General features: G+C 35.4%; 1 protein-coding gene across 6 annotated transcripts in view; it reads left to right on the top strand.

Annotated features, from left to right (window-relative positions):
• Positions 1-14,603, top strand: part of LOC144962416 (estrogen-related receptor gamma-like) — an 86,934-nt gene extending 72,331 nt beyond the window's left edge. For all 6 annotated transcript variants that reach the window (XM_078895346.1, XM_078895347.1, XM_078895344.1 and 3 more), the window contains 3 exons: positions 7,843-8,013; positions 8,581-8,853; positions 9,088-14,603. In XM_078895346.1, coding sequence (XP_078751472.1) covers positions 7,843-8,013; positions 8,581-8,853; positions 9,088-9,329 — 686 coding nt within the window. In that variant the 3' untranslated portion in view covers positions 9,330-14,603. The remainder of the gene's footprint in view (positions 1-7,842; positions 8,014-8,580; positions 8,854-9,087) is intronic.
• Positions 14,604-16,000: the final 1,397 nt, after the last annotated feature.

The following is a 16,000-nucleotide window of genomic DNA, read 5'->3' as shown; positions in this document are numbered from 1 at the left end:
TCTCGGTGCTAATTTTTGTACAGCACGGTTTTTCATGATTGCCTTTTGAGGTAGATAATGTGTTTACTTTGGGTCCAATATCTTTATTTGGTCAAAATTGTGAATGAAATAACAGACGAATCATCTGGGGTGGGTCCCAACTTTCTCGTGCACGGAGGCGATCATCTTTAACCATTAAAAAAGAGCTTTGCAGACGTAAAATGGAGCTATGGGGCTAGAAGAGAATTTTGTTGTTTTTTTTCTGTTTTTTTTTTCTGGGTTTTTTTTTTTTTGGGGGGGGGGGGGGGGTTGTGGAAGTTTTTTTTATCCCCAATATTTCGGCTGACTGGGATCTGCTGTATAAAGTCGAGGACTTGACGACACACTCACTTGTACACAAGGCAGTAGTCGGCTTAGCGAAAGTAACATAGTCTCTACAGTGTCCTGGACGCGTAACAGATTAAAATTCTGTGCATGTCTGTCTGTATGTATGTATGTAGAGCACATAAAGTGTCATGTCAGGTGTAATTCGATGCAATAGCAATACATCATGCAACAGCCGGGTGACATGATACGGTCGTTGAAATAACAGTCAACTGTAATACTGTTCCCCTGACCACTCTTGTCCAAAGAAAAGACCGCAACTTCTATGTTATTTGTCACTGAGTTGTTGTCATGCATTTCCTCTGAAACAATACTCACATTACAGGCAAGCGCACGGATTGTAGAATCTTAATAAATCATGCTTTTTTTAAAATGTCGGTTCGGCAATCGTGTAATTTAGGATTAGATATAATATAGACAAAAAATAATAATAGAAAATTAAAACGTTCTCATTTCGATACAAACACTACTAAAGTAGATCAGATATTATTTGAGGATGTGTCACTCCGTGGTTTAACAGCATTAAATAATAACATGGGGGGGGGGGGGGGATGCATGTGTGCACGCGTTATTTTCCTACAATATATACGAATAAAACACATACAATTCATGTTTTGAGAACTAAATTAAGTTAGATGTCCTCGGGGCCTCAACGCTCTGTACAAACATGCGATTGAATCAATTTAATGTGTCGTATTTTATTTCATAGAATCTTTATGATAATAGATATCAGCTCCGAATTAGATGATTACATAACATCGGTTAAATAGTTGTGTTTTAGGATGTTTTAAGTTCAAATTTAGAATTATGATATTCATTCGTTTGTTGAAAGAATGGGCTACATGGGGAAATCCCTTTCCCCCTTTTTATCCCCTTTTACATGTGGACCGGAAACGTCCGTTTTCTACAATATTAATTCGATATCTTGCATATATTACTTGACTTACATTATTCACTTGGGGCTTGTTTAGCTAACGATTAAGTGTGATTTAACATTTGTTTGAAGGATATAATATATTTGCGTTGCATACTGGGCAAATTTAACAAACGAGGTATAACAAAGTAAAGAAATATTATGCAAATTGAACATGGTCCAGGATTTGGACTGGTTTCAATGGACTTTCTCATATTTTGATTGTGATATTGTTTACTATTGTAACACTGTCTCACTTTATTTAAGATGAATCAGAACCCGACCCGACTACGTTTAGTGTGTAAGTGATAATACTAAAAGGATAGTTGCAGGTTGTGTTTCATGAAAAATGAAATCCTGTTCCAGCCCTACATGTTAATGACGCAAATGAGAATGATGAGAAAAATATCGCAGGTAGGCCGAGTGAGATAATAGCTAATAGGCCAGACAATCTCAACCACATTTGACCTGGGGGTTTGAAAGAGCAAAGGATGTGGCAGCATTTAAATAGAAAAGTATTTCCAAAGTATGGAATAGTGACCTGAAAGGCGCAAAGAGCCAGTGCTGGTGTTAAAATCTAGCAGAACTCTGAAATTGCAACTTCACGATAAAATAATTAGATAGACCAAATATGAATGGAATAGGAGCACCATTCTAATCTAAATTGCTTATTGGAAAATATGGGTAGCTTTATTAATTAGAATATTGAGCAGAGCAATATACCAGTGTCATTTATTTTAGTTCCATTTTGTGTAGACTTATACATACACAGTACAAAGTTCATTGCAAACTATTTTTAACGCACTTGGGCAATCCAAACTGTTTGTGGTTAGTGTGCAGTCTGTGTGTAATGTTTTTCAAGCATATATTATTATGTTTTATTTCTGCTTATAATAGTTAGTAATTGAATTAGATACCCATTGTGCGCTCTACCATAATCATAGTATAATCAGTAATCCTCTTAAGTCCAACCAGTGGCCAAACACACTGTGCTTTCCTAATCACTGCGTTGCTCAACGTTGTCGGTTTGCCGTATATGGTCATGGTTGTAAGCTTGTTTATGAAACTGAAGGTGTTATCCCGGATTTTCTCATTATCGTTAGGCCTTTATTAATTCATTAAGCCGTTTGTAATCGTATCGCTTTTCCTTCAATTGATTAACTCTTGTTAAACCTATTTGATATCTGTAGACTGTTGATTACCTTAGGATCGCCAGATCCTGAGGATTAATAATATATTATGTCTTGTGAAAGAAAGATACTGTCTGGAATTCTTAAGCGAAAATGTGGTTTGCAAAAATCATGTTATGATTCCCTGGCGTTTGAACCATTCATCTATATTTTCAGTTTAAACAATCCATCTCGTTAATACTTTCTGAAACCAACTCACTTCCATCAATTAGTTGTTAAAAGTAGGTGATGAGCACATTTTTTGTGTTAGTCACATCTTGGACTTCAATGCATTGTTCTGCTTTGGAGTGGCTAATATCGACCGCCATCCTCATAATCTCATATAGAATTGTCACACGTGGTTTGTTACGCCACTACCTCCGGTGTATAGATGCTGACAGGAAGGCCGTGCCGACCTCCCTTTCTACTTATTGATGGGCTCTTCCTCATTTGACTAATGGATTCTCCTGTCCGATGATTCCGTATCCATATACTTTACACTCCCCACCTTACCGAGTAGAATTCATTATTATTGCATTATCGATCCTGCACAACAACTTCCATACTTCTCTCAAACTCCAATTGCCATGCTATGAAATGACTCGTCCGAACATTAATGTTCATATCCACTCACTTCTTGTATTAACCGCCTGGCCTGCCAAACCTAGGATGCGTCTGCGACGGGCTTTTAATAGAGTAGGAATGATGGAATGGTGCTTGTGTAATGGAGTCCAACCAGTGCCAGATAAGATAGTCTGTGTCCAACACGTTGTCGGACTTGTATTGAATTTCAACATTGTCAGTTTTCTGGCATAGTCTGGAATTCGGGTCTCATGGTATTATGAAGTTAAACTATAACTAAGTTTACTTTGTTGTTAACAAGTAACCAGTGATGACGATGGTAACAAGAAGAATTTTCAAGTTTGACAAATCGACGAAATCGCGAGTTCCAGATCGATTTCAGAGAGATTAACCACCACTGGGACTTTTATGCTGAATCAATAAGTATTGGAGTTATTCCGCTCACAGCTTTTCGAAACGAAACTTAGTCGAATTAAGAAACGAATAGTTTCCTTCTTGGCAATGTTATGCTTTTATCTCGGCTTTTTTTCTTTCTTTTCTTTTTTATTTTTTCTTTCTTTCCAAAATCTGTCAACCTCTTGGTAATATAAGAATAGTGCCAATATGAATTTATGTTGTCGATAATGTAGGACCTATCTCCAGTTTACCATATTGGTTGTTAATCAGAGATATAGGCTTGAAAACTAGACTTCCTGAAGTGTAATAATAGTCCTAGTTACTTATTATTGGAGACCATGAATAAAAACTCGTGTGTCGCCAAAAGTATACGCTTCGACTTAAAACTTTAAAAAAAAAAGAGATAAGTGGTTGTTACTACTAAAAATAATATACGAACGAGGTGACGACAAAACAAACTGAATGTGTTGTGTCGATACAAGGAACTGTATATATGTCGGTCAAAGTTTAATTGGTTGTTTGCCTGTGTTCTTGTATAACTTATAAGTAGGGGAGGGCATCCGGGTCACCAAAAGGTCAACGATGCTTTAGGTTTTAAGAAGTCAGGTCATCGACGACTGAGAACTTCCCGACCTCCACTTAGTTCTCGATGCTTTTCTCGTCTCGAGAATCTTGGTCGTCGATGCTTCTCGTATTGAGTCCCGAGTCTCGAGACTACAAGATATGAAGTGAGTAGAAAAGTGCCAGAAGACAATAGAGAATAAAAAATTTTTTCGCGGCGGTGGCGGGGTTTGAACCTGCGACCTTATTGGTACGACAACTCCGCCTGGCAGGTGAGAGCGTGGCTCTACCGTGTGAGCTATCCACGAACACAAAAATATTCGTTTCAAACCCAAAGTCATTTCTAGATCCCTCTCTCACCCACTTCTTGAGATCGCCGATTCGTTCGCCACCATCGCGAAGTAATTTTGACCAGCAGTTAAGCTCAATAGCCAATATTCTCATCACAAACATATAACATAGAAACGATTGAGACATTGAGTATGCTCCGGTGTATGGGGTGAATTTCTAATTCAGAAAAGTGAGTGGAGCAGGCACTTATGTCGGTAACAACAAGATATGAAGTGAGTAGAAAAGTGCCAGAAGACAATAGAGAATAAAAAATTTTTTCGCGGCGGTGGCGGGGTTTGAACCTGCGACCTTATTGGTACGACAACTCCGCCTGGCAGGTGAGAGCGTGGCTCTACCGTGTGAGCTATCCACGAACACAAAAATATTCGTTTCAAACCCAAAGTCATTTCTAGATCCCTCTCTCACCCACTTCTTGAGATCGCCGATTCGTTCGCCACCATCGCGAAGTAATTTTGACCAGCAGTTAAGCTCAATAGCCAATATTCTCATCACAAACATATAACATAGAAACGATTGAGACATTGAGTATGCTCCGGTGTATGGGGTGAATTTCTAATTCAGAAAAGTGAGTGGAGCAGGCACTTATGTTGGTAACAACAAGATATGAAGTGAGTAGAAAAGTGCCAGAAGACAATAGAGAATAAAAAATTTTTTCGCGGCGGTGGCGGGGTTTGAACCTGCGACCTTATTGGTACGACAACTCCGCCTGGCAGGTGAGAGCGTGGCTCTACCGTGTGAGCTATCCACGAACACAAAAATATTCGTTTCAAACCCAAAGTCATTTCTAGATCCCTCTCTCACCCACTTCTTGAGATCGCCGATTCGTTCGCCACCATCGCGAAGTAATTTTGACCAGCAGTTAAGCTCAATAGCCAATATTCTCATCACAAACATATAACATAGAAACGATTGAGACATTGAGTATGCTCCGGTGTATGGGGTGAATTTCTAATTCAGAAAAGTGAGTGGAGCAGGCACTTATGTTGGTAACAACAAGATATGAAGTGAGTAGAAAAGTGCCAGAAGACAATAGAGAATAAAAAATTTTTTATTCTCTATTGTCTTCTGGCACTTTTCTACTCACTTCATATCTTGTTGTTACCAACATAAGTGCCTGCTCCACTCACTTTTCTGAATTAGAAATTCACCCCATACACCGGAGCATACTCAATGTCTCAATCGTTTCTATGTTATATGTTTGTGATGAGAATATTGGCTATTGAGCTTAACTGCTGGTCAAAATTACTTCGCGATGGTGGCGAACGAATCGGCGATCTCAAGAAGTGGGTGAGAGAGGGATCTAGAAATGACTTTGGGTTTGAAACGAATATTTTTGTGTTCGTGGATAGCTCACACGGTAGAGCCACGCTCTCACCTGCCAGGCGGAGTTGTCGTACCAATAAGGTCGCAGGTTCAAACCCCGCCACCGCCGCGAAAAAATTTTTTATTCTCTATTGTCTTCTGGCACTTTTCTACTCACTTCATATCTTGTTGTTACCAACATAAGTGCCTGCTCCACTCACTTTTCTGAATTAGAAAGTCTCGAGACTATACTGCGCGAGCGACGCACGCGTTACTAACAATGTGTACTATCTGCATTGTTCACCCCTCTCTCGCCGGCGATGATTCCAGCGAAGCTCGAGACTTTTTTGCGTCTCGATGCTTTTTTGAGTCTCGAGACTCAAAAAAGTCTCGAGCATCGCTCTAGTCATCGGTGCTTTCATTCAATACCTAGTCATTGGTATTGGGTATTGACGTTATATCATATTTTAAACAGCTAACAAAACACAAACGTCGTAAATAGATCAAAATGGTTATAGGTATCAATGTTTTATTATTATACAAAGTGAATTTATTTAATGTATTTTAAGTTTTAATACAAAAAAGCCATCCAAAGCTCAGTTGAAGTGCTACTTCTCGGGAATTCCCGACTTTTCCTTGGTCATCGAGTTCGGGAAGTTTTGAGTGTTGGTGGCCGATGACTTGAGGTATCATCGAGACTTCCGCTCGACACTACTTATAAGAAGGAAAAACAAATTACTGTGTACGTAAGATGATGGGTAATATTGCAGATGTTGAATACTGCATTATATTGTTTATAACTGGGCTTTTATTCTTCACGGGCAACAAACATTTTTTTGTCTTTTATTTCTTCTTTCCCCTCCTCTTCAAGCAATGATTTGTCGACGGGGTCAAGAGGGCATAATGGACATAATAGAATAATATTATAATATCATCTTCCTCATCGCTGTCATTATGACCATAACAAAACAAAAAACATGGAGCATAATATGAGTAATGAGGAGAATCCTATTTGCTATTTCTGTACCTATTTCAAATGCAATTTGATTAAGCATGCGCCTCTCTCTCTCTCTCTCTCTCTCTCTCTCTCTCTCTCTCTCTCTCTCTCTCTCTCTCTCTCTCTCTCTCTCTCTCTCTCTCTGGGTGGGGTTCGAGAGAGAGAGAGAGAGAGAAACTGTTGGTATCAATTCTTACAATTCCCACTGCTTTAGTTCTACAAGAAGTCTAATGTTTCCCTTTGACGTATTTCCGATGTCTATCACTGCTTTTGGGTTTGCGAGAGAAGGTTCCCTTCCTCTCTTCCTCCCTATTCCAATACATTTTCTTAAAATTGTGCGTGTGTGTGTTGACCCATACTCATTGCACCCTGCTGGTAGTCGTCACTGGTTGACAAACAAATTTCTGGTCTATTCTAAACTTATGTTGAATTCCCTGCTGAATAGGTATCATCGTTTGCTCGGTTGGTTCACGGGGGCCATAATTTATCGGGACACTCGAGAGGATTCCAATGCGTATAGAGACATGATAAATTACCATTTTGACTATTGTCTCTTGCTGCAGCTGACTGTGTCACATTAATTATCCAGCTACTGGACCATTTACCTGGGGACGCCTTATTTAATCAACTTAGGTCATTGTATATTCCTCACTGCCTCATTTATGTTACCGGCCATTAGGAGTTCATGGCCAAGCCGCGTGCCTACTTACCTTATGTAAATGCTGATTTGTCAGCATGTAATAGCCAACATTCGTGGTTTCATAGTTTTAGCATCCCTTTTAAAAAGTGATAACATTATTTGTGGTGTAGAAATACAAGGAGAGTAGATAACAACTGGTAACGTTGCTGTTTTACTGTGTCATGTTAGAGAGAGAGAGAGAGAGAGAGAGAGAGAGAGAGAGAGAGAGAGAGAGAGCACTTCATTTGATTAACAATGATGATAATAATGAAATCGTGTATAGTGATATAACTCCAAAAGTATCAGGCTCAAAGCACTTAAATTACATTGTCTATTAATAATATAAAAAATACACTGACAAAAACCTGCTCGCTTTTCATATTATGATCTTATCAAATCGTAAAAGGTAGGTTTTAAGTGAATGCTTAAAAATAGACAAGGACTCTTTTTCATAAATGCTCTGTTCAGTGTTAAGACATTCCTTTTGGAGATCACCATTATTAACTTATGTTATAATTTCAATCCACAGCGCCTGACAATAAAATCCTGTCCATGCTTCTGGGCTTGGAGTCTCAGATGGAACTTCTCACAATTGGTCCAGATACACAAGTAGACACAGACGTACAGTTCATGGCCGTGGCATCAGATCTTGCAGACAGAGAGTTAGTCATGACCATCAGCTGGGCTAAACAAGTACCCGGTATATATTCTCAAACACTTCATCACTTTGCAGCAAAGCAATTGATTAACATGGATTTTTTTAAAAGTTCCTCATCATTGCTCTTCACACTTAATCTTATGTATGCCCCATGCCCCCACCCAAACACTCACAATGAAATTATACATTACAAAATTCATGTAAAAAATTTCCTTATGCTTTACATAAGGGTGGTATCTCATTAGGGTGGTATCTAGCTCAAAAGACTAGTTGACAACTCGTATGGTATTACATTTTTTAGCTTTATGATATTAATTTTTTCACATTTGAAATATATATTAATAATCTATGAATGAATCTTATTTTGATTCATTGATCATTTTAAGGATTTTGCCAATCTGATGATTCAATTTCATACCGCAATCTTGGTGAGAAATGTCTAATTTTAAAACAATTATGCCAATCATATTTACCAATAGCATACCTGCAATCTTTGTGAGATATGTCTAAATTTAAAACAATTATGCCAATCCTATTGACCAATAGCGTACCTGCAATCCAGCAAGAAAGTTTGACTTTTTAATACCTATGGCATTTTATATTTTCCAGGGTTCTCCAGTTTGTCTTTAGTGGATCAAATGATGTTGTTACAGCACTCATGGCTAGAAATTCTCATGTTGAACCTTGTGTTTCGCTCCTGTCCTTACAAAGGCATGATTTGTTTTGCTGAGGACTTGCAAGTGTCTGAAGATATGGTGGAGTCCCTCAATATACCCACAGAATTGGATTCTCTCACCAGAAAACTCTGCAAGAAATTTTCTCACATGAACGTCAGCAGAGAGGAGTACATTCTTCTCAAGGCTATTGTTTTATGTAACATTGGTAAGCATCATCTTTTAGATTTATCGTAACATCTTCTCAATAAGAGTTTTCACTTATCATTGAAGCTATTTAGCTATTATCATATTTTAGAAAAAACATATGCCCAGAAATTGGCAGAACATTGCCTCAGTCAATTCGTAATCATCCTATTCATTTTCATCATCGTCATCATCACCTCCACCACCACTAACTATAACATCACCATTGATATTTCTTTTCTATATGTGTCTCCAGATATTGTTGCAGAGGTAGGAGAATGTGTTTCTGTCCTTCAAGACCAACTTCAAGATGCTCTGTCAGACTGTGTCAAATCTGTTTATGGTCCCAACTCCCGAAGATTAGGCCAGCTTTTCCTGCTGTTGCCACCAATCACACATATCAAACTTCTTGCCAAACAATTTTGGTATGACATGAAAAAGAATGGGCGAGTAATGATGCACAAACTTTTTCTTGAAATGCTCGATGCCGATTCTTGAGACTTGCTTTAAAACAAGGAAAAACATATATTTTATACCTTGCCATCCATCATCAACCAAAAGAAAAGACGAAAGAAGTCGCAACTCTTATAGACAATTTAACAACACACTCAGCTGAAGATACACTCAACTCTCCACTTCACCCATGTTCATATTCATCATCTCATGGTTTTGATTTTCTAGCAACAACCAAGTTTTCTAAAGTGGTTTCACATTTTTATTCAAGAATTCATGGACACAAGTTTCTCATCTAGATACTAATTATGGCATGGAAAAGGACAGGTTTTTATTCATTTTGTTTCTGTATACTCTTATTGTCCAAGCATCATCATTCTTAGGTCATGGTATTTTGGTATTTAGTAGTTATTCCTTTTCTCAGAAAAAGATGTTCTTTTTCCCTCATAATTTTAAGAAATTTGTTTCATCTGTCTGCAAATTAGAATGGGATTCTGCATTTTGTAGAATTTATTTATTTATAATTTTTTTCTCTTATGTGTTCTTGTTTTAAAATGTGAAAAAAATGCATTATTTGTGTTTTCATCCGCTAAGTTCAAAATAAAGTTCCAATGTGGTAATCCACGAATTTAATTTCAGTAGGCATTGTCACGACTAAAAGCAAATTTAATAAGTAAACCTAACATATTATCATCTATTTTGACTTTGTTTTCTCCCTGCTTAGTTTTCTCGATCAGATTTGACTTTATTCTTGGTGAAACATTTATTAAAATTCTTCTGTCATTTGAATATCATGTAAACTAGATTCAATTTGTTCCTTTTACCAGGCTTATAAGGTATAGTCTGAAGGGAATAATACTTCCAAGGACACTTGTAGCGAAATTATTTTTTTCTTTTCTTTCAGAAACCTTTAAATTGATAAGTATGAGATTAGACTATGAAGTCATGGCTATACATAATAAATTCATGTTAGTTGAAGTGATGATGTGCTATGGTTGCTTACTATAGATATGTAGTTGACCTTTACCGCCTGCACTGGGATCACAGCCTCAGAGGGTGTTATTTAGATAAATGGGCCGGGGGGGGGGGGGGGGATAATTTTATATTGAAACGGTGAGATGAATTTAAAAATAAATGGAAGACTGATCTCAAAGAAAGACTTGTCATGATAGAATTACTAATCGCAATGCCTTTGTTGTCATAAACTTACACACATTTCATATTCCGACAAAGCAAAGAGACCTTTAACCCATTTGTAAATGTCAAGTTTGTTAATGGTTTCTAAATTTTTTTGTTTTGTTTTGTTTCCTTTTTTTCAGGAAGAACCTCCATCATGTCATAAAGAAATAATTTTTCAAATTATGGTTTTGTTTGTTCTTTTGTGATATAATCTTTTTTCCGAAGTCATTTTCCCCGTCCAATTACAGAACATTTACAAAAGGTATCATGGAGACCTTTGTGTTTTAGAATAAATGGCTACAAACCATAACATTGCACAATGTTGATAAGGAATGTATGTGTGTAAAGTCTGTTGACTTCATACCGTCACATGTTTCATCCAAATGTACGTTGTTTGATACGTTTGATATTTATTGATAATAATCGTGGAGAATTATTGCAACTCAGAATATCAACTTTTGTATGAATTATAAACTAAAGGCAGCTGTATTATAACATTTTTTTCTTTTTTCTCCTCAAATGTTCAAATTGTATTTGTTTTTGTTTTTTTTTTTTTTTATGAACAGGGGCTGTGAATCCCAGTAGATGACTTTTTACTTTCAACATGTTTTCACTGAGAACCCAAACATTGTAACATGAATCCCAAAGGTCCATAATGTTCATCTATACCCATGGATAACGCCTATACTGCCAATTGTTTGACCACCTGTGTTTGATTTTTTCACTTGATGGAAAGATGATGAATTTGATACTTTATTTACTTGACTGTCATTTACGACAGACTACATTAAAACACGGTCTACAACGACCTATCAGAATACATGCTTTCATACATATACAATCGCTATTCAAGGGAAACCAGCCATATCTCCTTTTCACTGTAAAAATAATATTTTCATTTACATTCATTATATACCAATATTTTCACTGTGTATAGTTTAGATTTTACCAGTGCCAGAAAAAAAAAGATGTAATTTAACTTTAATATCCTATTGATTTTGTAAATAATGTGATTTTTTGTAAATAGAAGCTATTAATGATATGATAACATTATCTTACCAAGTTCAAATGTGTAGTAAGTAAGTATTTATTATTCTCACTGTTGAAAGATAACATATGGTTATATCATTGAAAAGATAGTTCATGGAGATGAATACAAAGAAGTATGCAATTGCCTCTGTTGTATTTATTACTCATTTAACATCTGAATGCAAATGTTATCATTTTATTTTTCATAATGTATGCAAGACATCCAAAGGAATTCATGAATGGACAGTGCATCATGGCTATAACAGTATTTATTGGTATAAAATGGAGGTTTGAGAGTCTCATTCACATCAAGAACAATAATTTTAAAACACTTCATTGTATATTGGGGTTTGTTTTGTTTTTTTCATTTGAAATAGCATTGCCCCATGTATCTGGATTTTTATATGTTAAATTTTGAAAAACGAACCGTTGGGAAATGTTATTCATTTCGTCTTTATCCTAAAAAAATAATCTACTCCTCACACCTTTTTAAACCCTAATTTTACAAATGTATGTTTCATCTTTCGTCTTCACCATTCTTTTTTTAAAACAAAATGTGATTTCCTTTATTCAATTTAGACAACTGGTAAACATTATGATCTCATCTGAAGTCAAATTCAGAGAATGGTGCTAATCAGTTGAATTTTGTTTTTTTTTCTTAATTGAATCAATGCAGTATCTGTATCTGTAATATTGCAGTAATACAGCATAATTTGATTTATATTTAGTTTTCTAGCTTTCAAAACTTTGATTTAATTAACAATGAAATATCTAATATTTTAAAAATATGAAGAGAAAAAAAAACCATAAATAACGGTTAAAAAAAAAAAAAAAAGTGGAAGTGAAGTATGATTAAAACATGGTGTACAATTTGATTATTATTGTATTGTGATAAGATTATATACATTACTAACTACAGTTGCTCTATGCACTTTGGTTAGTTAAATTGTATGATGTATATTTATTGTTCCATTCCTTTGCACATTCTGGGATATGAATAGTGTGAAGAAATGGGTTCAGTCTGATGAATGAATGTAACCTCCTGTGCTAGAGTTCTTCCTTCATCTTGTTTCTCTTTAATGCTATTTACAACGTACCCACTTCCCCATATCAAGCCCAGGTCCTGCTCCAGACTGATCTCAGAGAGTTTGTGATCTCTTCCAAAGGGTTGGTACAGCCCTTGTCTGTGTTTTAATGGGGACTTCTGAGTAGCCTCCGATTAGATGCACAGACACTTTGTCGCTGGAATTTCCTGGAGTATTTTCTCTTATATCGTCCTTATACCTTGTTCTTTCTCTCTTGGTCTCAGTTCACACACGATCTCTCTCTCTCTCTCTCTCTCTCTCTCTCTCTCTCTCTCTCTCTCTCTCTCTCTCTCTCTCTCTCTCTCTCTTCTCTTTCTTCTCTCCTCTCTCTCTCTCTCTCTCTCTCTTTCTCTCTCTCTCTCTCTCTCTTTCTCTCTCTCTCTCTCTCTCTCTCTCTGTTTTTGTGGGGGTTTTTTTGAGCTCATATAATCCAATCTATTTGAACTAATTCACCTTTGTTTTACTTTTTCTTGGCACTTTTTAACTATCCCAATTTCTTCCTTTTTACTGTCGCTGATATGACCTCAATGTGTTTGCAAGCGCCGTAAAACCCTTAAAAAAAAACAAAAAAAAAACAATAGTCATAGATGTTTTAAAAACACATCTGATTTTTTATAGAAAGTGCTGACAGGTCCTATAAGCAAACAGTCTTTGATGTGCCAATGCATTTTCTATGTCTTAGCCCAGATATATTGTAGACTTACTTTCCTTCTAAAACTTATCACAGGAGAAAGCACCTTGATCTATTTTTCAAGCAGGTCATTCATTTCTTTTATTGACATTCTAACATAGTTACACTTGTCTTTTTTTTCTCTCATTGAGCAGCTAGGTTATTTAGGTTAAATCCAAATTTGGAAACCAAATGTTTTTCAATAAGTTCATTCAACAGCAGAATGAATTTGGTGAAGTCTTTCTCAATTTTTGTTATCTATCTTTTTTTCTTCTATTCCTATCTTTTCCTCAAAATGTGCACACCAGGTTCAAGGCAGTTAACTCATAGTCATTTCAGTGAAATTTTTCTTTTAATCATTAGAATCACACAGTCATGGTAAGGCAGCGATGGTTAGGGCACAAATTTGATTTCTCTCGTTTATGAACATGATCCTCCCATTATTTTTGTCCTTCCATAGATTATTTCAATTAATTATAACTATTTCTCTCATTCATCATGTTATCTTTTGTGTCAGGTCTGTCTCTGTGAGATCAACCATCTCTCTCGGTCTGATGTTTAGAAAATTAAACATTTTTGGGAGGATTTAGTGTTTTGGTTATCGGCTCCTAATCTCATGGACTTCACCCTCTTTGATTTGTTGAACTCCTCTTTCTTCTTCTTCCTCAAGTTGTTTGGTCTAGATCTCAGTTACCAAAAATCATGTTCTCTAATGATTGATTTTGTGGAGAGAGGTCCCAATTCCTTTAGTGCCTGATCTTCAACCAATTTTTAAAAGGGTGGAAACACTAGTCTCGTTTCCCATTTGTCTGCAGAGAAGGCCATTTCAATTCGTTGATCATTTTCAAAATTGACTTTCAAATCCTTTAGTCATTGCAGATCAATATTGCAGCCTTTTCGAACCAATTCAAATTTTTTTGTGACATGTTTTAATATCATGGGGTCCCTCCCAAGTGACTCTTATATATTTTATTGACATGCACAGGTTGGCTGTTCACCAATTTGTTGGATTTAGATGTAATTCCTTGAACCATATTTCCGTTAAGAAATTAAACGTCATCGGTTAGTGGTGGTAATCAGTTCTGCTTCTCTTTCTCCACCATGTTTTCTCTTCTTACTGTTTGCTGTAATATTCTAAGTGCGACTGAAATATCTAATTTTTTAAAATATATAATAGGCAATGCATGCTCCCACTCCCAATATCCGCTATTATCTCAATTTTCTAATAGAAAGTATGAAAGAGAGAAAAAACTAAAAAAAGAAGGAAAAAAAAACTACAAAGATATATATATTTAAAAAAAAAAAAAAAAAAAAAAAAAGGAAAGAAAGAAAGAAAGAAAAAAAAAATCATAAAAAGCAAAAACACAAAAAAAAAAGTTTAAAAAAAATTAAAAAAAAAAAAAAGAATAAATAAAAAAAACAACTTTAAATATTATTTTTAATGTTAAAAAAAAAAGATGTAAAATGGAAAAGTTAATGAAAAACAAGACTTCGATTTTTATGTTGATAATGGAATGCTTATTCCCCAACTTGTACATACTCCCTAACTCTTAAAATTATTGAGGAAATACAACATCAAAAATAATGCACATTGAATGCATAATATGAAATATTTAAAGAGCACCTCTGTATAGCATAGATATTTCATTATGTATGCGTGAAGTAAAATATAAATACTTCACACTTGTTAAGGAAAACAATTTCAGTTCTGTGCCAGAGCTTTATTTTAATGCAGCATTGAAAATCGATATACAGTAAGTGTTCAATTGGAAAAGGATTTACATGGACAGAAGAGCAGTAAGTGATGCGAGCCGAACTGCATCGAAACCAGAATTACAGCACTGTTATGGCTTTATAACCAGATTATTATTGACAAAAATATGATTTGGACGAAGTTATGCTTGCCACTAAATGGTTACGATTAATAAAAGAGAGGTGAAATCTTCTTGTTAGTACTATATCAAAGATATTTTGCAATAACTCAATTGTTTTCATTGAAGTGAAGCATTTTTTATTTTTGGTGTTGTACTGATGTGATCTTTCAGTAAATAAGACACAAGAGACATTGAGCACACTGCACATTTTTATGTGGTTTTAAAATCATTGATATAGATTGAACCATTTGAAATCGAGACGTAAAAAGATACAGATGAAAAGTTTTTAAATATTCAAGAAATGTTGCATTTATCAAGTTAATAGTATTTTTCAAAAATATATTATACAATAACTTACCTTTTATGCAATGTAAAGTTGTCACAAATTTTGCATGAAGGGATAATGGCGTGGTTTCCCTGAATAATATAACAGAATACGGCTTGTCTTTCTAATTCATTGTATATTTAAACATCATCACAAACCTCATCCAAATTTGTCGTAATATTCAGAAAATGAGCTAATCTGTGAAAAATGTTGGGTTTTTACATTATAAAATTATTATTATTATTATTGTTTATAAGTATGGTTTTCTTGTTTGTTTTTTTTTGGGGGGGTTTTTTTTTCACATTCTTGCCTCATTTTGTAATTGTGTCAAATCGATCTGTTGAAGATGATTTAGAAGCATGAATAGAGAATTAGAGGAGTGTGTGTGGGAATTATTTAAAGAATTGAAAATGAACCGGATATTTTATTATTGTTAGATATTTTAATGGGTTTTCATGGATAATACAGTTGTTGTAGTAGACTGTTTTAAAGAAAGTGTTACATCAGTTGTTATAAATTGCAGGAGAAAATGTATCCTCTCTTTCCAACTTGTT

This window comes from Berghia stephanieae, chromosome 1, assembly GCF_034508935.2.
Source record: "Berghia stephanieae isolate SIO BIC M18660-M18661 chromosome 1, UCSD_Bste_1.3, whole genome shotgun sequence".
In the NCBI taxonomy this organism is placed as follows: Eukaryota; Metazoa; Mollusca; class Gastropoda; order Nudibranchia; family Aeolidiidae; genus Berghia; species Berghia stephanieae.
Note: the sequence above shows the minus strand (reverse complement) of the source record. Positions and strands in the feature narration are given on the sequence as shown.